A 24,736-nucleotide genomic window follows, 5' to 3' on the forward strand; every position below is an offset into this window, starting at 1 on the left:
TGTTCTTCGTCATCCTTTTGTTTAGAAATTTGCCAGAGAGGTGCCCAATATCACGCGAGCGATTCAACATTACTTCGGGTTATAATGAAGCATGATATCCAGCACACTTGCTCCCTGGGCCGAGGGGATTCCCCCCGCACGATCTTGCCGCATGCAAGCAATGCCCTTCTGGGACGTTGGTTGCATCACTTTGACGCTGACATTGACTCGATCCTTGCTTATATCTGGGTATCTGCACACTGACATTGCGTGAGAAAACGGGTGTGGAAGCGTGCTGCAATATGGACTGTACAGCAACTGCGTAGTTACCACACGCGCAGGTTTGCAGCACAGCCTACGCGACTATTCGAGCTGTTTTGGCATTTGCGCGGGTGCGCAGGAAAACGCTCAGCCAGTGCTGAGTCCTTCGCTGCTTACCCAGCGCGGACGATCGATTCAAGTCTCAGAATCAGGCGGGCGTCCAGCGGGGCTCTGCTGGGTTCAGTTTGGCCGGGAGCAGCTCGACCCTCTTCCGGGCCCCAGCCTAAAACAGAACCCTGACGTATACACCAGAACAAGCGCTCGCGGCCACGCCGCCCATTGGTGTTCACGTGAAAACGTCATCGCTGATCTCCGCTGGTGAGCTTTCCTACAACGGCAGGCCCAGGCCTGACCCTTGCTAGGACCTCGGAGGGAGCGAATGCTTTGCGGTGGCAGACGCCGGGTCAGTCGTCTCACAATTTGCAATCCCACTGGTATCCAGTCAGCCATGTCTGGTTTTAGAGCCGTTGGGTTGTTGAAGTTGAACGTTCAAGTTATGCATCACCAGAAAATGAACGTAAAATATCTTCCAAAGGAGGGAGGCGTACCATGAGCCATGACCCCGTGCGGCATTTGTGTCCGGCGTAGCGCGCCCAGCGTCGCATGAGGGTTCACTGAACGCCGAATAAGGCCATTCATCCAAAAAACCGTTCCCCCGAGGCGTCAGTCCACGTGGCGTCGGCTGGGCCCGTTTTTCTCCGCGTTTCGCCCACCACGCCAAGCCGACATCCACCACGAGCCGGCTGCGCCGAGATCGCGAATAGCGCCGCGGGGCGGAGAGCGACGAGAGGCGCGAATTCACCGCTGTGGGCCGTCGGCTCAGTCAGCGGCGGGACCAAAGCCAAGCCTTGGGCGGCGGACGGTGGTTAGGTGGCGCCGGGAAGGATCGAGGGTGCATATAGATCAGGGAGCCATGCGAGCGAGCGCAGTCGGTGGGTTGGTAGCGGCTTTGGCACGTACCTCAGAGACACCTAAACCAGCACTATGCCGGCTTTCGAGATTGATACCAACGCCCCTGAGGCGAAGATCACGCCCGAGGTGGTCAAGGAGCTCACAGAGCTTCTCGCCGAGATGCTGGGGCTGGAAACCAAGGTGAGACGAATCGCTGCTTGAAAGAAACCCTGGGTGCTGCAACGTTGGTCGGCGCAACGGTCCACACGCGTGTCACGAGCACCCAACGTCGAATGCCCCTGTTGGAGCACACCGACGTAGCTGGCGCTTCGTAACTCGTTGCTTGACCAATATTTCCGGTGCCCGTACAGCATGTGGGAAAATGAGAGAAACAAAAAACTTTTACGCGGACCGGCACGCCTTGGCGATTTGTTGCAGAACAGAATATTACAGAATATTATCAGAATTGGTTACACCCAAGGGCTACGCCCCTGCCACTTTCCAAGAGAGCTATAGGTGCAGTGTCGCCCACTGGCTCTGACCGGCTCCCCAGGCATGGGCGCACATCCTGTCAGCGGCCTCGAGCTTGCCGTAACTGTTGACGGTGTTCTTGGGGATTAGTTTGCGGTCGCATCACGCTGTTTATTGTGGTGCGGACTACGGCTTGCAACGTAAAACTTCCGCTTGCAGAACTATGAGTTCGGTGTTCTTGTGCCGAACGTTCGCGATTTCCAGTGTAAAAGGCGCTAGGCGTTAGTTTAACGACGTTATCAAGCAAATATAAAGACATTCAGACATCTGGCCAACAAAAAGCCACAAGGGCTCATCGAGGTTGGCTTACGTCAGGCTCCGCAGACATCCTTGAAACTAAACTTAACCCATGACCTTCCTGAATTCAGCTATAAATGAGATCTTTTGAGCGATAGAACTGGTCCAAATTATTTTTAGATATGGCTAGAAAGGGACTTTCTATAACTTTGTTTGGCAGCCCACCCCAATGGCTCACTACAAATGACATCTGCCTACTGGTAGTTTTACTCCTACCTTTTGCTAACTGAAGCTGATTTCCTCGGCCTAAGTCTCGGCCTAATTTCCAGTGCTCCATGCAAATCTGCCTCGTGTATCCCTTTCATAATCTTGAATGCCCCTATGAGATCCCCCCAAGTCTAGGGTATTTCGGCGTATACAAAGCAGAGGCCCTACAGCTATCCTTTTATAATAAGTCGCCAATCCCATTTATCATCATTGTTGTTTTTCGCTGTACTTTCTCCACCCTATCTTCATCTTCTTGGAAGCATGGGGACCTAGCCTGTACACCTCACTCTAGGTGTGGTCTGACATAAGTACAACCTTTGACAACATTCGTACTTTGGTAATGGGCCTTCCTGTTGATAAGTCCCAGCATCCGAAGTATCTTGCTCCTTTCTCCTACTTAATTTTTCAATATTTACATCCTGGAAAATCATTATCCCTAGATCCTTTTTCTTTCTCGATCTGGCCTTATTCCCGGCCTCCCAATTCATATCCGATGCCCTCACTACCAAAACTACCCAAATGCATCACCTTGCACTTATCATAGCTGAATTATAACTGGCGCAGAGAGCCCAGTTCACTAGTTCCTCTTAGTCAAGCTGAATTTGGTTCACCTGGTCGGTATTTTCGACACCATTACCAAGTTTGATATCATAAGAAAATTTCAGCACCCTCCTCTCTAATCCTATCTGAATATTATTTACAATAATGATATAGAGCAAAGGGCTTTTTACAGACCAGTGGGAAACCCAACTCTCTACCAGCTCCCACTGAGATTTGGTACCATTTAGCATTACTCTTTGTTTCCTTTCTAGCAGTGTAGCCCTCGCCCAAACCAATAATTTTTTTCTCGATGCGATGCAATTTTAACTGGTACAGCAGAGGTTGGTGTGACATCTTGTCAGACGCCTCAGTAAAATTTAGATAAACAACATCCAAACTATTGCCTGTATCTATCTGACTAGTGACGTGCTCCATGTCACTAACCTAACCTAACTAACCTAACCTAACCTAAAGGAAAGGCTACCAGAAAGTAAACCCATGCGGGCTATCATTTGTGAATTGATGCCTAGATTTTATCAACTTGTGTCTATCTAAGTGTGGCTGAATGCTAGCCTTAATATATTTCTCTAGCATCCTACATACCATGGAGTTAAGACTGACAGACCTGTCATTGCTGACACTTCTTTTGGTCCCCTGCTTAAAAATAGGTGCTTAAGTGGCATTGTGCCAATCCTCGGGTACTTCTGAGAAACTCAATGACCTCTTGAATATTAACATAAGAGCGTGAACTTAAGCACTAACGCATCCACTCAGCACTCTATCATATACATGGTCAGGTCTGGCCGCCTTATTGATCTTGATTCCCTTCAATCTATCCTTTACCCTCGGTCATCGTCAAATGCACAAGACTGCCTTCAGTCAGACCTTGCCTTTTACCAGGGAGATCACACACAGTCTTCTCTGTAAAAATGAAAAAATACTGCTTACTAAGAGCATCTATAGCATCCCTGTCCTCGACTTATGCTTTTCCATCTTTCTCGAGAGGCCGGGAGAGGATCCCCTGAATTTGAATTTGTGGGAGCTGAATAATTTTTTGAAGTCGCTAAAGCAAGTGTCCTCTGGCCGTATTTCTGACAATTCTTTGGCTGCGCCGATTTTCCTCCTTAGCTTTTTTTGTGGCAATCCTATACATCGCCCTGTTCCTTTCCGTGTCCCGCAATTTTTGCCTAGCATGTGCCGCATTCTTCACCGCCATCAAATTACACACTATCTGTGCCAGTCATGGAGGCTTCCTTGAAATATTTTTCCCGCATTTTCTTGAAGGAAATGAATCTCTCCTGCCCCTTTTAAAAATTTCCTTTAACACTTCCCACATCTGATGTGCAGTGAGACCAGTAAGAATATGTTCCCACTAGTAGCTAGCAGGAAAGGATGTGAGCTCTTCAAATTCACCCCCAGCAAAATATGGAATACGAATATGATAAGCCTTAACTCAATGGCCTGGACGCTATGAAAACCTTACGATATTATGGTCACTGTTTCCCAGTGGTGCACCCACTGTCAAAGCATCTTCTCACCCTCCCCCTCATTAGTCATAACAAGATCCCAAACTTTATCCCCCCTAGTGGATGCGCGCACCAGGCGTTGAAGAAAATTTTCTTCAAAACAAGGATGTTTTTGTGACTGACAATTGGCCAAAATCTTTTTGGCTCACTGCTCGGCAATTTTCAATTTGTATTACCTAGGTGTTCTACATTCACCGTCCCATACAGAAACTACACAGAGGTAGTTTCCCTCCTTTTTCTTACTTAGATAGTATAATTTAGAGGATCTAATCTTTTATCTTCCTCTTTTTTGAGACACAAGCATTTTTTGGCGGGAACTATTTTGTTAGCTTGCCTGAAGGATACATTGGTACACCCTGCTCAGGACGTGTAAACCTTTCTCAGACAAGTTGAGTTCATCTCTCTGATACAGGTCTCTACAACTGAAAACTTGTCCCACTCGTCTACCAACGTGAGTTCCAGCTTGTCACAAAATTTCCCTACCCTAGTGTTGGCTGCCAGCGCCCCGGAGCTCTACTCAGGAGGGGCTCTGATCTTAGGCGGAATGCCTGTTACTATCTTCCTACCTTTGCTATGCCGTAGGGTGGCCAAAAGGGTTCTGTGATCCTTATTTACCTCCTCGTTATGCTCCAGCTCTACATTGTTTACTCCGACCCGCACAATGACTGCACTGGCCTGGTTTTTGCTGGTGACCTGCGCCACCACTGGCACTACGTCCTTGACCTTGGCTCCCGGCTTAGTAAAACATTTTCTTCCTTTCCTGCATGTGCAGAGAACCCTGTTTAGACGCATCACTTGAGAGTCCTCTTATGTCGCAAGCCTTGGTTTAGCTGCACTTTCAACAACAGCTGCACTTTCTACATTTACACGCAAGGCCTTGATTCTCCATACCCTGTCATCTTCCATCGTTCATCGCCGTGAGTACAGCGCCCCCTCCTTTCTACTATCCTGACCTACATCTGACCTATTCTCTTCAAGCCTGTCCTGCCTAGCCTACATCTGTGCCCGCGTTCCGCGGCCTGCATCTGGCCTACCCTCTTTTCACCTGTCTTGTCTAGCATTAATATTCTGGAGTTCCTCGAGTGTATCTAAAACCTTACTCTTAACCTCCCCACACTAAATGACACCTTGGCCAACTCCTCTGTCTTACTGAAATCTAAGTATTCATACCTATCCTTGACGATCTGTAGCCCCTCCCTCGGAACTACATATTCACTTCTGAACTCTCTATCCACACTCCACACCTTTCCTAGCTCATCCCTCATGTTCGTGTTTTTTTTGGCTTAGCGATTTTTATCGGCCTTATACTGTCTAAAACGCTAACTATAAAACTAGTCAGACTGCCATTTGACAAACTGATGGCAGCTTAAACTAAAACGCAACTCGGATCACAAGAAAAACTAGTTTGCCAAAACATAAACTTTTTCTGCACGTGATCGTAAGCATAACTTGAAATATCGAATGCTGACAATTCAACACCTTTGATCTATGGTATATAATCAATGTCTTTGATTTCTCGTTTAACGAGTACCTACTGCTATACTGAGGGTCGATAGCTGTCAGCATTATAACTCCCGACTCATAATGCCGAAAAAGCAGGAGCTCAATATGTTCCCCATTTATATCAAGTGCTTATGCGACAACAAACTGACAGTTGCTTCCGTCCCATCCTCTGTTCTGCCCCATCCTCGACGTCGGGAGGCCAGCATGTTTCGGTCAGTTATCAGCTGTTTAGACTTCGTCCACACGGTCGTCGTGTTGTTTACATTATGTTTGTGCTAACCTTGGTTTTACACTGCTGTTATTTTCCCTCACTGCAGAGCTGGGGCCATAGATCACATGGCTCAACTCGACAAACAGAGCGAAAAAAAATTGCAACACAGTTCAGAACATCTGGGTCACCTTTTTGCAGCACCAACACCTTATTAAAAGATACGTGGACGACTGCATGGAACAAGCTCCACATGCTCTGCAGTTTATATGAGATGTAGGAGACACTTGAATTTCACCGCTTTATCGCACCCTGAACCAGAAGCATGCCTGGAAACATGTTTAGGCATTGGAATATACACATGTCTGGTTTCCGCACGCATCCCGAATGTATACAAACACCTTTTGAAGCGATCTTCATTGGCGTAGGTTCAGGGAAGGAATGAGAGGAGGTATTAGCCTCACGGGTGAAATAAATGTTCGGACCATCGCTATTGTCTGGTCTGTCAGTACGTACAAAACGTTTCAATCAGTTCATTTCCCGGTCGCCTTTTGACGCTATTGAGTCCTGAGCGAAGGGCAAGATGGCATTTGAATTTCAGCCACGTGGGCGTGACAACCCGCCTTCCGTCCTTGGAATTCCTGTAATTCGAATTGGGGTCTCTTGTTGCAAGTCCAGTGTTCGACCAGCTGAGCTAACCGGGAAGGACACCATACAACCAGGCAACAAGGCAGCATCGAGTCTGCATACGTCCCGAATAACTCAGTTGGAAGAGCACTGGACTAGCTGTCAGAAAACCCTGTTTCGAATCCCAGCGATGCCGATTAGATAGCTCATGCTGTGACGCATACGTGGCGAAAAGTAAAATACCATCCGGCGACTCAACAGCTAAAGAAAAAAAAAACGGAAAGAAAAAGTAACGCCTGATAGTGGGCAAAGTTCCAACGGGCGGACACGTGGTGTCCATACTAACACACCAGTCGAGGACGGTGGTCTCAACAGTTATGTAATCCGTGATATCCTCAGGTTCCATGGGAGCAGCTGTAAATTCTCATCCCCGACCGTTTGCGGTTGATGACAGAACGTGACTGATTGACGGTGATATCGGCTCTCGCCACACGATTGCTGCAAGACCATGTGCGATTGCAGAAGTGAGCGCTGAAATCCCATTCCCCAAACAAGAGCAGCACTCCGAAATCGTGGAACATACTAGCCTCGACATTTTCCTTTTTTTTCTCTTCTTTAAGTTACGCCGAGCCAGCTAGGAAGCTGACCCGACCGTAGCCTCCAACACGTATAAACCAAGCGGTTTCCCGTGACCCCTCTGACCCGTACCAACGACCGCGCGCGACCCACCGCCGCCGGATAAGCGTGTTCTCGCCGACGCGTTCTGGATACGCGCTAGGGCCCCTGACGCAGCCAGTGACGTTTGCATGGCCAGGCTCTGCCGGCGCGTTATGCAACATGTTGATATTCATGGCCAGCGCCGGCTGGTGGGGCGGGAGAGGCGGTCGGATGGAGGGACGGTTACATACACCGCGCAAGTGCAGGATCTGCACGTGCGCTGACGTCAGGCTGGAGTACGAGCTGTTGGGTGTACAGCGGTAGGGTGGGGGCGGTGCTCTTCACGGGTCGAATAAAGCCATCGGTATTCATGTGGAATGGGGGACTGGTTGGCTTGGGTGCAGACTTTGGGAGCATTTTAGGTATGGGTACCGGCATTGGCAAAACTTTTACGAAATGTCTGGTTGATGCCTAAAGAATGTTCCTGCACGGGTTTCATTTAGTCCTAATTGACTCAACTTACACCGCTTTTCGAATTATCAAAGGCAAAATAGTAAGGTCGGGTATACAATTCCCGGACATCTTTTTCATGGGTAAGATTTAAAGTGATGAAAAATCTGCGGTCGGGCCGGCAGCGAATGGGTATACTGATGAGGAATGGTTAGCAAATATGTATGGTTACAACCCCAGGGGTGGCGGGTGGATGGGGTAAAGGCATTATTATCAGTGATGGCCCCTGGTTGACGAGTTAATAGTTGAGAGCTAAAGTGCTGGAAAAAGTGCCATCGGGCCGGCGGCGAATGGGTACGCTGGTACGGAATGGGTGGCAAGTATGTATGGACACTGCCTCATAGGTAGCAGGTGGATGGGGTAAAGGCATTATTATCAGTGATGGTCCCTGGTTGACGAGTGAATCGGCTTAAAGTTCCGTGGCTTGGATCCTGTTATTTTCATGTGCCGACGTACTGATGTTTATTGCTGACTGGACGCATCGCCCGCATGCTAAGCGTGTTCCTTTACATCGTTTAAATATTACTCTGTGTAGCACATCATTGTTATACACGTCCAACTTACACCACTGTTTTGCTGAGATATGATTGCGTGACTACGCATTATATGACTATATATGACTATATGACCACGCATTGCACGCCATGCCGAAGACGTTCTGCATGGGTCACGCCGCTAAGTCAGCGAACGACTTTTGTGCGTGATAGACGGGATCCAGCTTGCTATCAAATGCAGTCAAATGCACTTACCCTGTAGCGCGAATCATTAAATGAGCTAGGAGCTCACATTAGTTTCTTGTTCTAACAACAGCTCAATATTGTGGATATTTGTTTACGATTCCTCCTGTATGGGCTGTCGATACTCGCGGACATTCGTGTGGTGCAATCGTATGGTGAGGAGGAGTCCTCTTCGTTGGCCGATGGTCCATAAGTCATCAGCAATTACCGGAGAGCATGCAAGCCGACCAAAGGCGTATCCAGCACAGAACTTTGGAGGGTTCTGCAAGTTGCAGCGCCAGCTCCACGAAAGCCAAGTCGAAATACGCAAACTGCGTGCTTTGCTACCGTCTTGCAGGCTTGTCCAGCCATTCCGGAGGCTTCCCCGGGTCCGCCCCTGTGGCGGACTGCATCTTCCTGAGAGTTCGGCACAGACCGTGTGTGTGATGAGACCGACCGTGCGTGTGATGAGACCGACCGTGGTGTGACGGGACCGACCATGTGTGTGAGACCGACCGTGCGTGTGATGAGACCGACCATGTGTGTGATTAGACCGACTGCGTGTGTGACGGGACCCACCATGCGTGTGACGGGACCGACCGTGCGTATGGCGGGACCGACCGTTCGTGTGATGGGACCAACCGTGTGTGTGACGGGACCGACCGTGTGTGTGATGAGACCGACCGTGCGTGTGATGAGACCAACCGTGCGTGTGATGAGACCGACCATGTGTGTGATAAGACCGACTGCGTGTGTGACGGGACCCACCGTGCGTATGGCGGGACCGACCGTTCGTATGATGGGACCAACCGTGTGTGTTTCGGGACCGACCGTGTGTGTGATGAGATCGACCGTGCGTGTGACGGGACCGACTATGCGTGTGATGTATGTTCGTAACAGTGGCCGCTGGTTCGCAGTATCTGACGGTGATCTTCCGTCCCAACCCGCGCATGATGTGGGCCGCCACGCCGGAGCCCTGCGCCGTCTGCCGTCTCACTGCCATCAACAACGTCAACGAGGAAGCCAACCGGAAGTACACAGAGAAGGTCTTCAAGTTCATGAACGACAAGTTCGGCATTCCTGGAGACAGGCGAGTTGATGAAGATCATTACCGTTAGTGACTTAATCGATATAGTGGGACAGTTTACAGTTTGTGCCAGCACCGAACACCGCAACTACCGCGACCTTCTCCAACAGGTTAAGCCCCTAAGCATGTTGCATAATACTTGTCGTTATCTTTGGTTACACAGTCACATTGTCGTACCTGCGTTCCACCACACGCTGCATTCGCTATGCTATGCTGCACTGTATTCCATTTCATGTAGCATTGGAGAACATTCTATCCCGTTTGCATCGAAGGCCAACAAGGTTCACACTAAAGAAACGTATAGTGTTTTATCTGTAACTGTAAAATACTAGCTGTCCCGCACTTGTATCGTGCCAGGGCGAGGCTCAATGTAAGCTCATTTAGATGGGTGTTCGGTAGCCGTCAATTGCGGGGAGTTCGCGGAAGGGCGTAGCTGGGCTGTGCTAGCGGAATGTTCATTGTCTCTCGTTCATTAAGCGAGGCTTAATCAACCTCGGCGTTCCATTTCATTGTTGGAGCCCCGGCAACACCGTGCCGCCGCTGTGAGTCATGTCCCATGAAAAAGCACCGTGTTTCGCTTTGATTTTGGAATTCAGCAATCGTGGATGACACGAATATCACACATTTACGTGCTGTCAAGGCGTGTCTTTACACGAAGGACACTGTTTATATGAAGCTGCGAATCATGCCTTATTTTTAATTGTCTCACTAATTAATAGTGTTTAAATACCACTGTTAGCGCCTCTCGTGCGACCAGGTCAGTGCTACTTCCCATGCCTGACCGATGTAAGCCTCAATGACCTGTGGTTTAGCACTGGACGTCTAACTCACGTATTACATATGCATATCTCGGTCGCCACTTTTCAACTATGTCCACTGATGCCATTTAAACGTTGTGCTAATTGAAAAGCGGAGAATGACACCACACGCTAAGCACTGTCCGCGTAAAAGGCTAGTTGAAGTGATCGCACGACATTGCAACACGAATGTGCTTTTGAAAAGCCAGTAAGCATAGTACAGTTATATCGGCGTAGTGACCTGAAGAGCAGGAACCGGTGTAAAACACTCTTTGGGGGGGGGGGGGGGGGAGCGGGGGCGGGCTGGCACCAGAATACTATACTACAGTTCACTGAGCCAGATCGACAACTTACGAAAACGATCCGTATCAACGGATGTCGGAAACGCTGAAAGCGCACACCGAGCTGTAATTATGCACATTAATGTGGATCGATATGCATATATATAGTGCCAGTGTAGCAGTGCCAGTCCCGGCCACCCGGCCGCAAACAGCCGGTTGGCAGCACGAGTCCTGAGGTGCAGGTGATTACGCTTGTATCACACTGCACGCGGGGCTCGGGTTGTGAAACTGACAAACAAGGCAGCAACAAGGCAACTACTGCCACCTTTCTCTATCGTCGCCGAAGATAGTGGCGTGCGCGACATTGGTGACCCCGACGTGATCTACCAACGCATCAACTGAAGATGGCCAAAAGTAAGCCAGACAGTGCGACGATCAACCACGGAATACGACAAAACCGTTGTTTACCAAGATCTATCTGATTTTTATCAATGCTGAATGTAGTCCTGTCCAATCACAGCAGTGTTCAAATGCTCGTCTAATTAAGGACCTTATGACGCTAATTTTGTAGCGTCGAGGACACTGACAGTCAGCATATATACATGTATATATATATATATATATATATATATATATATATATATATATGTATAACTATATATATATATATATATATATATATATATATATGTATAACTATATATATATAACTATATATATATACATATATATATATATATATATATATATATACACCGAAAACAGACTACAACGGACGGTGCTTAAATGCTGACAGTGAGTGTCCTCGACGCTACAAAATTAGCGTCATAAGGTAATTCATTAGACGAGCATTTAAGCACTGCTCTGATTGGACAGGACTTCATTCATAATTGATAAGAATCGGACAGATCTTGGTGAACAACGGTTTTTCAAAATTCGACGTTGAAAACAAAATGCAACGACATATGACAAGACACCTTGACAGAAAACCAACACAAGACATTCAACCAACCGTTAAACTCTTTTATCAAAATCAAAGGCCATCTGCCCACAAACGAGGCGAACAAAACTTTACGGGAAATTATCTCACGACATGTTAAAGGCAAAACGCCTCCAAAATAGACATCGTCATTTATTTCCGTAATAAGAAGGTATACAACTTTCTTATGAGAAACAGCCCAGACAAACCCGACAAACTGAAATGCACCAATGTAGTGTATCAGTTCAAATGCAACGTCGAAGGCTGCAAACTTCGTTCCATACACTACATTGGTGTAACCACGACGACACTCTCACGACGCCTGACAGTGCACCTACGTGACGGGGCATCTCTGGACCACATGATACAGGAACACGATATGACATTGACCCGACAACAACTGACAGACAACACTGACATTTTACGGACGTGCAATGACAGAAGACGCCTTTTAAATTTGGGAAAGCATATTCATTAGCGAACTATCTCCGGCCCTTAACGGACAAATTATTATACAACTCTTGAACTATTAGGTGGTGGGCCGTGAGCACCATTGATGTGATTGTGGCAATACTGTTCTCATTGTGTCTTTGTAGTGTTCCCATTATGATTGTTTCTTATATGTATCAAGGTGAAAATAGGATTCCGTCTTACTTCCATTAGTTATGCTTCATTTATGTTTCCCGTACCAGAAGATGTTTTCCCACAGAAGCGCACAATTTTTTTCCTTTCTAACTCAAAGCTTATTTCTTGTGCCATTTATTCTTCTCCGACGATGAGATAGGATCTTGAAACTTTAGAATGTAAGGAGCGATGAATATACGAGTAAATTTATGCGAAACATCTTTAATCTCAGCAATGATGCCAGGTCAAAGGCGCGGAAACTAGAATGATGCGTCAAGAAGCTCGTCATTGTTGAGTCAGCAGTTATTTTTAATCAAACATATATATATATATATATATATATATATATATACACGTAGATACCTTGATGCGTGCGCGGGCCCATTCCTGCAGCCAAACTTGATTTTTCAACAACCGATTGTGATGCTTGCGTCGCTGTTTATGGATGTGTAGCAACTGCCACGTTCTTGGAAAAAGTCGGTATAACATCGCATATGTGAGGCGTGACCTATTTCTCCACACGCGTCAGACGAGGGATCGGTAGGAAACCATTTCAATTTGCACCATAATCAAGCATAAGCCGATTAAGCTTGCCGATAATTTATTATGCTATATTTATCTTAAGCCTATAAGCCGACGACCGATTCATAGTTCAATGTCTAGGAACTCAATTTTTCCTACCCCATTTCCTCAGGTTCCCGTGGTTGAAGGCTGTTTTATTTAAGGTCCTGATAGCTAATCATAGCACGTTTATGAGCTCATCTCGAACGGGTAGTTGATCGCCCTGCGAATTAAACGGTCTGTTCTGTAACTAGATGAGTTCATCATGTAACTAGATCATCCATTATTTTGTCATGAACGCGTTGCCATGGAATAGCACACAACCGGCCTGCTTCTGTGCTGCGGAAAAAGTGTAATGGTTGCAAAAATTGTTGTGTGTTTGCATGACGACATTTGGATCAGAGTTCTACTAAGGGTCGCTTACTGTAGGAACCCTACCCGCCATATAGCATGAAAGTATTACTGAAGGGGCCCGATCCTGGTATGGTAGGGCAAAACTGGATAACTGCTCTGCTGAGAGATCGCAACGTGCTACGTAGTGCCGTGTTGTCACCCTTGTCTCTGTCTGGCATCTTGTTCAGCTGCTTGGAGGTGTTTGGAGGCTTTGCGCAAGTATGCCGCATTCCGCGCCCCCTCCCCCTGCGTTGTGGTGTTGTCTGGAAACCATCTGCGTGGTGAACTGAGGGCGCCGCCGACAGACGTCCTTGCCGGCGGTCACTGACGCGACCCGTCTTGCAGGATGTACGTCATCTTCTTCAACCCCGCCAGCACCCACGTCGGCTTCACGGGTCGCCTGTTCTCCGACCTGATGCGATAGGGTGTCGGCGCCGCAGGAGGCGGTCTGCCGCCACGCGAGGGAACACCGCTGTCGTGACACTGCACGATCGATGGCGTCTCCTGCGACACGGGGCTGCGCGTGCGGTGGGGGTGCGGTGGCACTCCGGCGCATCGCACACTGCCTCCGAACTGTACCATCGCGCACTGCCTCCGATCTGCACGGCAACGGAGGCCTCTCCTCGTTCGCGTCGTCACTCCGCGCCTGCGTGTAAAACGTTTACACCCTTTGGTCTGCTCCTAGATGCGTTGTACTTTGTAATTAGGTAGGATGCGGGACATCCTTCAGCTTGAATCGATACTTGTATCAGATGTAGGTGTAAAAATTACCCATAAGATGTACTTTAATGGCGGAATACTTAGGGTGTTAAGCACTGCTCTGTTCGCCGTTGCCTCTCACTGCCATGTTCCCAAACGCATATTTTAAATACATATATGATGCACCAACCGTGTTATATTCCGTTGTGAGTGGCTGATAGTTGTGAACTATCGTCACTTGTCAGCTTGGAAACGTCCTGTGAAAATATATCCATCGTTCCTTACCAAACCCCTCCAAACGCACAGCATAGGCAAAAGGCTGACTGAATCCGGTCGGCCTAGGTCTAAATTTTCATGCGAGAATTTCGAATGGCGACACTGATTATTTCCTTCCTGCAATGTGCCTACAGAACCTAGCATCGTAAAACTGTTTGTCCGTTAGTTTAGGACACTTGCGCTCTCTTTTCCAGATGGCTGAGCCATCCTACCGTTGAGCAAATTAATTGTGTTATACTTCATCGCTTAAGCCTGTTTCGGAGTTGGTTCTAGACTTATGGTGGACAACTAGACTTGGCTTTATTTTACCTTTGAATTTATTTGGTTTGAGGCGTTTTGGCCCCTGTAGACCATTCCATGCCCTGAAAAAGCTACCGCTTCGTGTAAACTTTGTAGGCATAGGAGTGAAGGACTGCATGCAAAAAGTAGCTGATCAGTGATGTTCAATGACGTCTCGGACTCCGATGTCACTTTCCCCAAACGCACACGCAGCAATTGACAAGAGCCGGCCAGAGTAAGCTGCCTCGGCGCGGTCCGTGAGTCACCCCGTCGAGAGGTGTTCAACACGAGGACACAGGAAACTCGCCGCGAGCTTGCACTAACTCGGTGACCGGCGCCGCGAAGGTCAGAGACGCGACCAAAGTCCAGCCGCGGAGGGCGAGCGCACTGTCAATGAGGCCACAATCGCGGAGATAGGCTCAGCTCGGCTGGCCAGTTGGCACGTCGTCGGTGACGAGAACGCTTTGGGTTTGCCACGGACGCTTGGAGAAACGCCATGCCGGTTTTCGAGATTGACACGAACGTCGCCGAGGCGAACATCACGCCACAAGTGGTCATGGAGCTCACAGAGCTGCTTGCTAAGCTCCTGGGGCTGGATGTGAAGGTGAGATAGCTCGCTGTGTACCGCAAGACCGTTCTCGCTGAAACGACTCGTGCCAAAAGAGCTACGAGCACTCTAGCTACTTATAACAACTCCCGGTGGAGCTAGGTAAGATACAGCGTATCTTGCCTGGCTCCATTTGGCGTTATTTATTCCTAAGAATCCATTTTTTTTGTAATGTGTTAACATGTACAATATTGCATGCAGCTGGGCTAAAAACTCATATCACTGGATAAACTAATTGTTGTCTAACTCAGTGACTGAAAGCCCAGATTTCGCCTCATATCTTACTGATGGCCGTTTTTTACTGGCTTTTACAGCAATGTTTGAATGCATTTCGACGTAAAAACGTGTTCTAATCCGTTCACTTCCCCTCAACATTCCCACAACACTCACTGAATCGTTCCATGCGCGTCCGACAGGATACGTACTGCGCATATCAAGTATGTAATTCGACTCGATGCTCTTATCCGAAATCTTTGTCGCCTTTCGTGCTGACCCTGACAGCGCGCAAGACTCAGAAAATATTGCGGATGGCCATCTCATACAGTTCCTTTCCTTTCGATCCGACTCATGCCCTTCGTTCAGATGACCCGACCGTGGATAAACATACACTGCAGCCGGCAGCGTTTATGTAGCCTGCACTCTGCAACCCGTTACATAACTTGTTAACATTCGCATGCGCAGCTCTGGAACTGAAACGCTACCAGCTTCGCTTGAATTGCAACGGCTGTCATCAACCTTTAGACTTTATCTTCACAAAACAGTCACCGATTTTCGTATGCACATCGTATTCCCGATCATTTATTAAGCAGGGCCAGTTGCTTGTGATCTGAATCCACCACGTCAATTATATTTTGACTAGGGCCCTGTATTGTGCGGGATTTCGAAGAGATCTTTTCCGTGTCATACATCCCCGCGGCAGAGCAGCACTGCGCCAGGTTAGCACTCCTGGTCAGTTTCTAGCTCTCTCTCTCCCCCCCCTCCCCCCCCCCCTCTCTCTCTCTCTCTCTCTCTCTCTCTCTCTCTCTCTCTCTCTCTCTCTCTCTCTTCTCTGACCAGTTTCTAGCCCTCTCTAGCCAGGTCCTAGTTCCTAGCTGATCCAGATCATCGAGCCAAATAGATCACTGTCATGATTGGAATCCACGCGCCAGAAGGCTAGCAGCCCTGCCATCCCATTTGCTTGGCCCAAGTGACGACGACTTAAATCATTTTGCTCTCAACGTCACTTTGTACGACGGCCATTATATTTTTCGTCTGTGTGTGGCAAGTGTTGGAATGAAAAAAACATTGTCATGTGGCTTCAAAATTAATGCCCGCGATACATACCAGATTATGCTTAATGACCCGAATACAAGTGGCATGTCCATCCGATGGGAACACTCTTCACGATCGTTCCAAATAATCTTTTGCCACATGATCCAGGTAGACAAGCGACGGGATCCAGCCCGAGGACGCGTTTGGCTCGGAAGGTCGGGACAGTGTCATTGTTTTATCCCCCTTTTTGCCCATATTTTACAGTACATGACGGTGATCTTCCGTCCCAACCCACGCATGATGTGGGCTGGTACGCCGGAGCCCTGCGCCGTCTGCCGCCTCACTGCCATCCACAACGTCAACGAAGAGGCCAACCGAAGGTTCACTGAAAAGGTGTTCAAGTTCATGAACGACAAACTCGGCCTGCCTGGAAACAGGTGAGGGCAATAGGGTTTACAGCGTAACTAAAAAACGGCTAGATGTCTCTTCAAATGTATTATTAGCCCACCTTCACTAGCTCGATCTCGGTGATGTAACCACCTGCGGTTTTTCGAGGATACCCTGAAGTTAAAGGTATCGTCAGGGTACGGAGATGCGATATCGTTCTCAAAACTAAGCACGGTAAACATACAAAATATTGACGATGGAAGGCGCGCTGCTAACCCTGCATGCCCTCCGTCATATCGTCTAATGATTCAAAATGTGGAGAGGATTTGTGTCGTACTTTGTTAAAGCCCATGAACCTTACACCGGCTACGCAAGGGCAACGTCGTCCCTTGTAAAATATTGAAGATGACGTCATTTTAATGGTGACGCTAGTCCATTCGTCTCAAGGGCGCTTCAGGTCACATTTTGGAAATCACTTATATGAAGCTGGTAAGCATGAGATCATCGAGTGTTATGTCTTGTAAGGTCATGAAATGATTCCGTCCCCTTCATACTGTCCCCATGCTGCCCTCTTGAAATGGATGACGGTATGCTTTTGTCTGCTACAGCAGAACACTTGAAATAAACTATGAAGTGACGTAAGTTAAGGCCGTGGTGCCTATTGATCCTTTTAAAGCTCTGCTCCGGCACATCGAGCGTGGAATAGGTGAAACGGTGGCGATGCCTCCAAAGCTAGAGAGGTCAAGCCTTCCTGACTGGAAGTCTTAGTCACCTGGCCATCGTGTACAAGCATACTGGAAGGACAGTCAATCCGAATGGAAACTAATACACACCAACTAGCCAAAACCACTAAACCGCTACCTACTTTGACTACCACTGCACTGAGCTCGCGTCGTGTTCACGAGCAAGGCCACAGGCTGAGCGTCTTACTTGAACAGCGATGAAGTTCAAACTTGAGCTAGGCCCAGCCGTGCTGACAGGCTCACTTAAGACGAATTTCGCTACAACTACCGATTGCCAGGCGCTGCCCTGCTGATACGCTCACTAAAGGCCAATATCATTTCAACCACGCATTGCAGTATCATGAAGTACATCGGGAACAGTAAACGTCATCCTTTAAACAAGCTGCATGGATTCTAGAACGTTCACACACGAGCCGTTTGATCAGAACTGTGTTCCCGCAACATAACACTGTGAGCAAAGTTTGCCAACCCAACTTCCTTTCCCTTAAGATGAACACGGAAATCGTACAAACTCCTTTTGTAACAACAGACGTTGGAGCCAATGTTCAAAGCCGGGTACGAACGCCTGAGCGCGAGCCACACATCAGCCGGCTTTTGAGCGCCTCGGAAGATTGATGTGGGATCTCGGCAGCCGGAACACGCAACAACGCGATCACTGGGGTAGAAGCTCACAGTGCTGTTTGTTGCCAGCATGCGGCACAAAGGCCCCGTTGTTCGGGTCCGTCGCGCGGCGTGACATGTTTGTATACAACGGTATGCGCCCAGCGCAAGCTCTGATCACACCGCCACTCGAGCAAACCGCTCATGCAACATTTTTTTTTTTAGAGACTTCTCCCTAAACAATTTGTACGAAGCATTTATTTACAAAACATTTGTACAGTCGATCAGCCACAGAGTATTTCTGAGGAGCATTGGCGTCTTCCGATCACGTAGCTTATGGGGGTCTAACTCGTGAATGGGGTTAACGTTCCTTACTCCGTCCAGCACTGTCCCCACCTCCTCCCCCGTCGGGCTGGCGAGGCCTGGTCATGGCGTGCCGCTGTCGCAGGGTAAGGGGACCACACAAGCCTCCTGATCGCACGCAAACGAAACACGCCAGAGCCAGTGCGGTATCAGGTAGCGCAGCACTACGTCAGATGATTCCGTTGAATAATGATGCAATGAATGACTGATGTGTCGAGTAACGTGGAGGATGCAAAATGGGCAACGTTCAGCCCTTCAACTGTTTTAATATCATTAAAGTCATGTGAGCTGTGACAGCAGGAAGAACGGCATAGCGCAGATTTCTGTAAATCATACCCTGATCGTAGCCCATCAGTAGGCGTGACGTGTGACGTCAAACAGGTCATACAGGTCAAGTCTTGCGCGCATAGCCTCACCCTGCTTTTCCAAGAACTAAGCATGCTATGACGAAGCAAAACCACAATTGATAATGCTTGGCAAGTTGTATTAAATCACGGTTGATATGATTTAAGGTGCCAGCATATTTCATCAAGGGCTTAGAAATATTTCAGCATACTTATGTGGTACATTTATTTGACTTAGATCATGGCTTGCCCTTTGTCATATCACACTTTTACTTATTACGATAACGTCTAGTAACTCAGAGAAAGATGGTTTAGACTGGATATCATACCACAAGCGTTCACGATCGGGACTAACACGAAATATTGGCCGACACGAATTTGGCAAGGGATCATCAACCGTGACATACGAGACTTACAGCGTTTCAACTGTCACAGATTGTGTGAAATGTTAAAACCTCAGTCGCACAACAATTTTAGCATCAGGCGTTTATGGGCTCGAAAGAAATTCTAGGAAATCCCGAGAAACCCTGACCTCTTAGGCCCCCCTCCACTGGGTAGCGTTAGTGCCCGGATGCCATTGCTTCTCCCTCGTCTAGTCGCATCTCTCAGATCCTGTCATTAATCCATCACGTTTTGTTTTGCAGGATGTATATCCTCTTCTACAGCCCTGCCGCCAACCACGTGGGCTTTACTGGACGCCTGTTCTCCGACCTGAAGCTGTAGAGCCGCTGTCACCGTTCCGCAGATGGTCATTCAATACCACGTACAAGGAGACCAAATTACATGCAAATGCTCTCGTCTGCTGTGTTCCGCGTCATGTACCGTCTTTGTCACCTGTGATGCGTTGATGTTCGGAATGACGCCGGCAGTTATGAGACGTTCTTCGCTGTCTCTCATCGGTGCCACACCCGCATTCTTTGGTACCCCGTCTTCAATGCGTTAAGATTAGACGTAATCGAACAACTTCTGGTTTGCTTTAGATATTCACTGCTGTTTTCGTTGAAACCTGAAACGTCGCACTCTTCCAGTGAGGGCGTAACTCGTGGGTCCAACCAACGAATTTCTGGTTATTTTTAGCCGACGTGCTGATCTGGCGCAACTGATGCAAGTCAAATTTGTGTCCGGGGTCTTGTGGTATTGATTTTTAGCTGCAATGATTGCCACCCATTTTTGCCATTGCATTTTCAAGCTGAGTCAGATATCTGAAACTTAAAACGTTGGTGTGTGTCTCTGACAAACAGAACGGTACTGTTGCCATTTTTGGCGCAAGCGCTCCACTCAACTTCCACCGAAGCGAGGTTTTTTGTTTGCGAGCCAGGAGCTGAGATGAAGCTAAAGGCACCGTCTCGCCGTCAGGGACATACGGGAGGGGTGTCTCAGCAAGCAGCTGCCGCGCAATATTGCGCGTAATTATCATGCAATGTCACATTTGAAGCATCCTACCAATCAGTTAAAAAAGAGTTTTGGTGGGACCCGCCTGCTTTTCAAATACACCGCTAGAAGAGTTGGACTGTTTACAATGCACTTCTCTCTGGCTGAGTAAGCGCATCTTTTGTCGTCGGGCTTCAAACTTTTAACTTCCTGTCACGTACATTTATTTTTTAAAGGTAGCTCAATAGAGACTAGCCTAAGTAATTGTCTGGAAACTGTGGAAGCGTCATGTGATGATGGTCAAGAAAACCTCCCCTCCGGGACACGGTGTTCATTGCTGTGTGCTCTGCATTGTCTCGTATCGTGGTTTTGAAGGCGTGAAGTTGTATGACATAAGTTACCAATGCCCAGACTTCTCAAGAATGTTGAGGATGAGCTCGCCTCGTAATAGTTGAGAACCTTCAATGTGGTCGTTATTTGGCACTACAACGTCGTTTAACCATTGTCTCCTGGCCTGTTGAAGGTATTGGCTCAGCATGAAACCTTTAATTCGTAAGAATGAACAACTTATACAACATAGTTTTGAGCACACGGGCAAATCTTGGAACCAAAACCCCGCTGCCGGGTGTTGCAGCCTACATGGGTCGCGCGGCGTCGGCCCGCGACTAGCTTTCGGTGAAGAATAATGGTGGGTAGACGAAAATGATGACGTGTTCAAAAAACGGACCTCTGAAAGCTTTAAGGGATCAATGCTTCCGTTTAGAGGCAGGTCGGTCGTGTACATATATACGATTTGTATAAAAGGAACAGATCAACATTCACAGCACCACCAATTGGTGCTGGAGTTTGGTGTTGGGATTAGAAAAGTAGAGATAGAATCTCGGTTTTTCGGTTTACTGTAACTGCTAATTTGTTTAGAAGACATTCTCATGATCATTGAGATGAAATAGAAATGTCCCAGTCTTATCTTTGAGCGGCCCATGGAGCGGCACGAACTTTAAGCGGCACATTTGAACGGCACGAACTGACTATGAAAGACTTTCGGAGCCTTATTTCAGGACAGTCGTTCTTGCTCGCCCCTTGCCCGCCGCCTAGTGCTATCTGCAACGCCCAACACCTCTCGGTTTGAAGTAAGCTGAAGTTCCGGCCATCAGTGTTCTTGCTTCTGAGATTGTGAGCGGGCAGGCCTCAAAGCTTTCCATTCCTTTCTTTCGCTAGTCGCTTCTGAAAAGAATGGACGTCCCCGGACAAGCGTGTTTCGGCCTTCTTTTCATTTTTGGCCGATTTCGATCCACCCTTCTGAACGCTTAAGAAACTTCTTACCTTTTCCAGACAAGGGTAGCACACAAGGGAGTAAGGTCGACACAGGGTAGGTAGGGACACTAAGGGAAGATATTATCGTCCGTGGCCAGGGGCTGAAGGGCCATTCCGTCACAGCGAAGGGTGCCTGCCGGGACCGGCTGCCGTTCTGGCGAGACGAGAGCGGGGCCCGTGGTCAATCCGAAGGCCCGTAGAGGGATACATCATACATTGGTCCCCTCCCGAACGCGGGAGGCTCTTTGACCGGGGCAGGGTGGTCCCGGATCAACGCAGAGGCCCTTATTGACACTAAAAGATCCCTCATCGCCGCAGGGGCTCCAGTAATTGACACAGTGGCTCCGGTTCGGCTTAAGGGGCCCCTGACTGAAATGGGGTGGACAGCCTTTCGTTCAGTACTGGGACCCCTGAATGCACAGGGCCCGTGCATTGTCCCACTATGGGTTCTCATCTTGAGTTATCGCTTCTCCTTTCACTGTCAGAGGGACTTCGACCAACGTGAGAGGCCCTCTCGCATTTGGGGCCCCGTCCCCGTTCCTGTTAAACAAATGCTGCCCTGGGCGACTCCCTGCCCCTTGTGGACGCAGGGAGCACTGTTAGGCACTGTAGGCCACTGGCAGATACAGGGGCCCAGACCAAAATAAGTTGCTAGCCTAGCTGAGCCAGTGATCAAGTTTTCTGCGATAGAGAACGATAGTAATTAAGAATGACTTTTCTACCAGTGGCCTTTGTGAGGTTTGCAAAATCCACGCATAAGCCCCGCTGGAAACGGCGGCCCCGTGTATCTCAGAAATGGATGGAGATATCGAGATCGGTGATCGTTTTGCGATCAGATTGGCAACTCTGACCAATATCTGCACCACAATGCTTGAACTTGTGCAGCGTCGTGCAGGGCTCTCACCCCGACATGGATCTTTGCGCCAGCTCATCGATTTAGGGTCGGCGAATTCAGGCCGAATCTCTTACGCACCTACTCCCCCCCAAAAAGAAGAAAATGACGAAAGCAACGAAACTGGACAAAGTAAGTGGTTTATTAGCTAGCTTCGGTTGATTATGCCGCTTTGCGATCATAAGTCTGGTACAAGTTTTTCGCGCAGTAAAACAGTACCTTAACAGCAGAAAGGAGACTCAAATGAAGCCCGTGCAAGTTAAATATGATATCAGAGGTCGCTGAGATATGACGTCTTTCGAGCTGTCTGTTTACCTATCAGAAGGCAGAGAGAAACGCATTTACTCAGGTGCAAACGCAGTGCAAGCAGCCGATGCTTGCGTAAAATTGAGCTGCAAAAGTTATTTATAACTTCTAGATAGCTGTCTAATATTACTGTATAGGTCTCGACTTCGGTTTTGTTCAGTTAAATGTAATGATCTACCGCATTATGCCACAAGCAAATAAAAGTGCGCACACATCAGAGAAAATAAATATTTCCAGCCTTCTGGCCACACGGGCATATCGCTCGAAATACTACGTAAAATAGTGTTAAGTGTCTCCACTGGGTACAATGTCTGAATGACACGAAACTCCATTCTGCTCAAACTCAAGCTGTTTGTGCTGACTTCCGATAATGATCTTTCATTGCTGGGAACTTTGGGTGACTTAGTGTGGTCTCAATACAATGATGAAGTTGCATTCTTATCACTTATGGTTTATCTGCAACTGATGTCTCATGCCCATTGAAAATGTATCCTAGGTGTATGGAGAAAGGCTCCCATACTTCTGTGTCCATTCTTTCGCCTCCGCCCAAACAGCTGAAGGCCACGCGTTATTCCAATACACAAGCTACTCAGCTGCAGCAAGTGACCAGGGTTGCATTTGCAACGACCGAGAAGCATGACAGACCTTCAAAAACCGCTGCATCAGGCTGCACAAACCAAGCACTGCGTCATGATTGTGACCTTGGTGGTTCCACCGCGAGAGCCTGACTCGGCAGAACAGGAGGAGGGGGGGGGGGGGGGGGGGAGAGGGGGAGGGGGTTGGCGAGCTGGCTGAAGTGAGAGAGCGAGAAAGTGAAGACTGCGCGCAATCCTCCATCACTGATTCCGCACCGCCCAGGCAGCTTCGCTGGGTAACAGCGGCTGTTGAAGCCAAGTGCCAATGTGCTTAAACAGCTACGATCCTGTTAAAACAAACCGTTGTTTTCCCGTGAGTGTTATGCCTGCTGAAATCGGGAGCGATATTAAGACAAATGCAGTCAATATCTTAGCATACTTGCGTAGTGGTTTTTGGTCAGACGAACAGCGAAACGTTTCATTGATGAAATTCCTGCATCATCGTTGCCTTTGTGTCGTGGCATAATTTTCAATGAATCAGTGACAAAATCGACATGTCTTTATTTATTTCTTTGGTAAAAAATATCACATTCACATCACCTACGCACACGCACGCACGCATATATATATATATATATATATATATATATATATATATATATATATATATATGTTTCAACAGATGTTTAGTTGGACCAAGCAAACGCAAAAATCTCGAAGTTCCAAAAATCGCCGGGACTCTGGTCGAAATCTGGCTCGGAGTTTGGCAGCCTCACAACGAAACACGTTTAATGCATAACGGCTCGGAAAAGAGCGGGCAATCATATAAGCAAAAGGACAAATCGTTGTGCACTGACATGCGCGTGGGCTTGTGCGAAAACAACGGATTCAACAGTTTTGGGGCGTCTTGTTGGATAAATGCCAGATCTCAGCGACCAAAATAAATTACGACGTGAGATCAACTGAAACACGTAGATGCAGGTACCGTTTAGAAATTGCTCAGTCACCCGAACATTGTTCGACCCCCGGGGCCACTGAGAGGCGACCTACTGCGCCTGATGTCACGTTTTTCGAAACCAATCTCAAATACGACACACTGGCACCTATACCAAGCAGGTTGGGGCCGTGAAATCACCACATATGTACAGTTTATTTTGTGCTCACCAGAAAACGCTCAAACCTTTTGCGTATATATCACAATAGATTGGTCGCAATCGTCATGAATGCGCACCACCAAAACTTGTCGTTCCCGTTGGTGTAAAGTGCCGCCCTTATTTGTCCGCCTGCCGCTGACCGCGCGTTGCCATAGCAACGCCGTTGAAACCGTGAATTCGCAACAACGGTCCTCCGATATTCAAGCGCGTGACTGCAACCATCCAGCAACCGAGGGCGGCGGCCAAACGGCACGAGCACGACTCGGCTGAAACAACAGCATGCAGCCGCTCTGGCGATCACATCCGTTGCTGTGTGTTGCTGGCTTCGCGCTGTCCAGTG

The 24,736-nt window shown here is 48.1% G+C and overlaps 2 protein-coding genes across 2 annotated transcripts; both read left to right on the forward strand.

Annotated features, from left to right (window-relative positions):
- Window positions 1-1,236: 1,236 nt before the first annotated feature.
- Window positions 1,237-14,123, forward strand: LOC119109002 (macrophage migration inhibitory factor homolog). Its single transcript, XM_037232551.1, has 3 exons — window positions 1,237-1,392; window positions 9,431-9,603; window positions 13,581-14,123. The coding sequence occupies exons 1-3, from the start codon at window positions 1,285-1,287 to the stop codon at window positions 13,657-13,659; spliced, it is 360 nt and encodes a 119-aa protein (XP_037088446.1). The 5' UTR covers window positions 1,237-1,284; the 3' UTR covers window positions 13,660-14,123.
- A 785-nt stretch (window positions 14,124-14,908) lies between these two features.
- On the forward strand, window positions 14,909-20,290 carry LOC119109819 (macrophage migration inhibitory factor homolog). The gene is made up of 3 exons (XM_037233575.1): window positions 14,909-15,093; window positions 16,612-16,784; window positions 19,429-20,290. Exons 1-3 carry the CDS (start codon window positions 14,986-14,988, stop codon window positions 19,505-19,507), a joined length of 360 nt encoding a protein of 119 aa, XP_037089470.1. The 5' UTR covers window positions 14,909-14,985; the 3' UTR covers window positions 19,508-20,290.
- Window positions 20,291-24,736: the final 4,446 nt, after the last annotated feature.

Source organism: Pollicipes pollicipes, unplaced genomic scaffold, assembly GCF_011947565.3.
Source record: "Pollicipes pollicipes isolate AB1234 unplaced genomic scaffold, Ppol_2.1 Scaffold_2555;HRSCAF=2994_pilon_pilon_pilon, whole genome shotgun sequence".
In the NCBI taxonomy this organism is placed as follows: Eukaryota; Metazoa; Arthropoda; class Thecostraca; order Pollicipedomorpha; family Pollicipedidae; genus Pollicipes; species Pollicipes pollicipes.

What these genes read in the sequence shown, in the direction of transcription:
- LOC119109002 (XM_037232551.1), top strand. Translation starts at nt 1,285, where the DNA reads ATGCCGGCTTTCGAGATTGATACCAACGCCCCTGAGGCGAAGATCACG. An exon ending in TGCTGGGGCTGGAAACCAAG is followed by an intron (nt 1,393 to 9,430) that starts GTGAGACGAATC and finishes GCTGGTTCGCAG; the next exon opens with TATCTGACGGTGATCTTCCG. An exon ending in TTCGGCATTCCTGGAGACAG is followed by an intron (nt 9,604 to 13,580) that starts GCGAGTTGATGA and finishes CCCGTCTTGCAG; the next exon opens with GATGTACGTCATCTTCTTCA.
- LOC119109819 (XM_037233575.1), top strand. Translation starts at nt 14,986, where the DNA reads ATGCCGGTTTTCGAGATTGACACGAACGTCGCCGAGGCGAACATCACG. An exon ending in TCCTGGGGCTGGATGTGAAG is followed by an intron (nt 15,094 to 16,611) that starts GTGAGATAGCTC and finishes CATATTTTACAG; the next exon opens with TACATGACGGTGATCTTCCG. An exon ending in CTCGGCCTGCCTGGAAACAG is followed by an intron (nt 16,785 to 19,428) that starts GTGAGGGCAATA and finishes TTTGTTTTGCAG; the next exon opens with GATGTATATCCTCTTCTACA.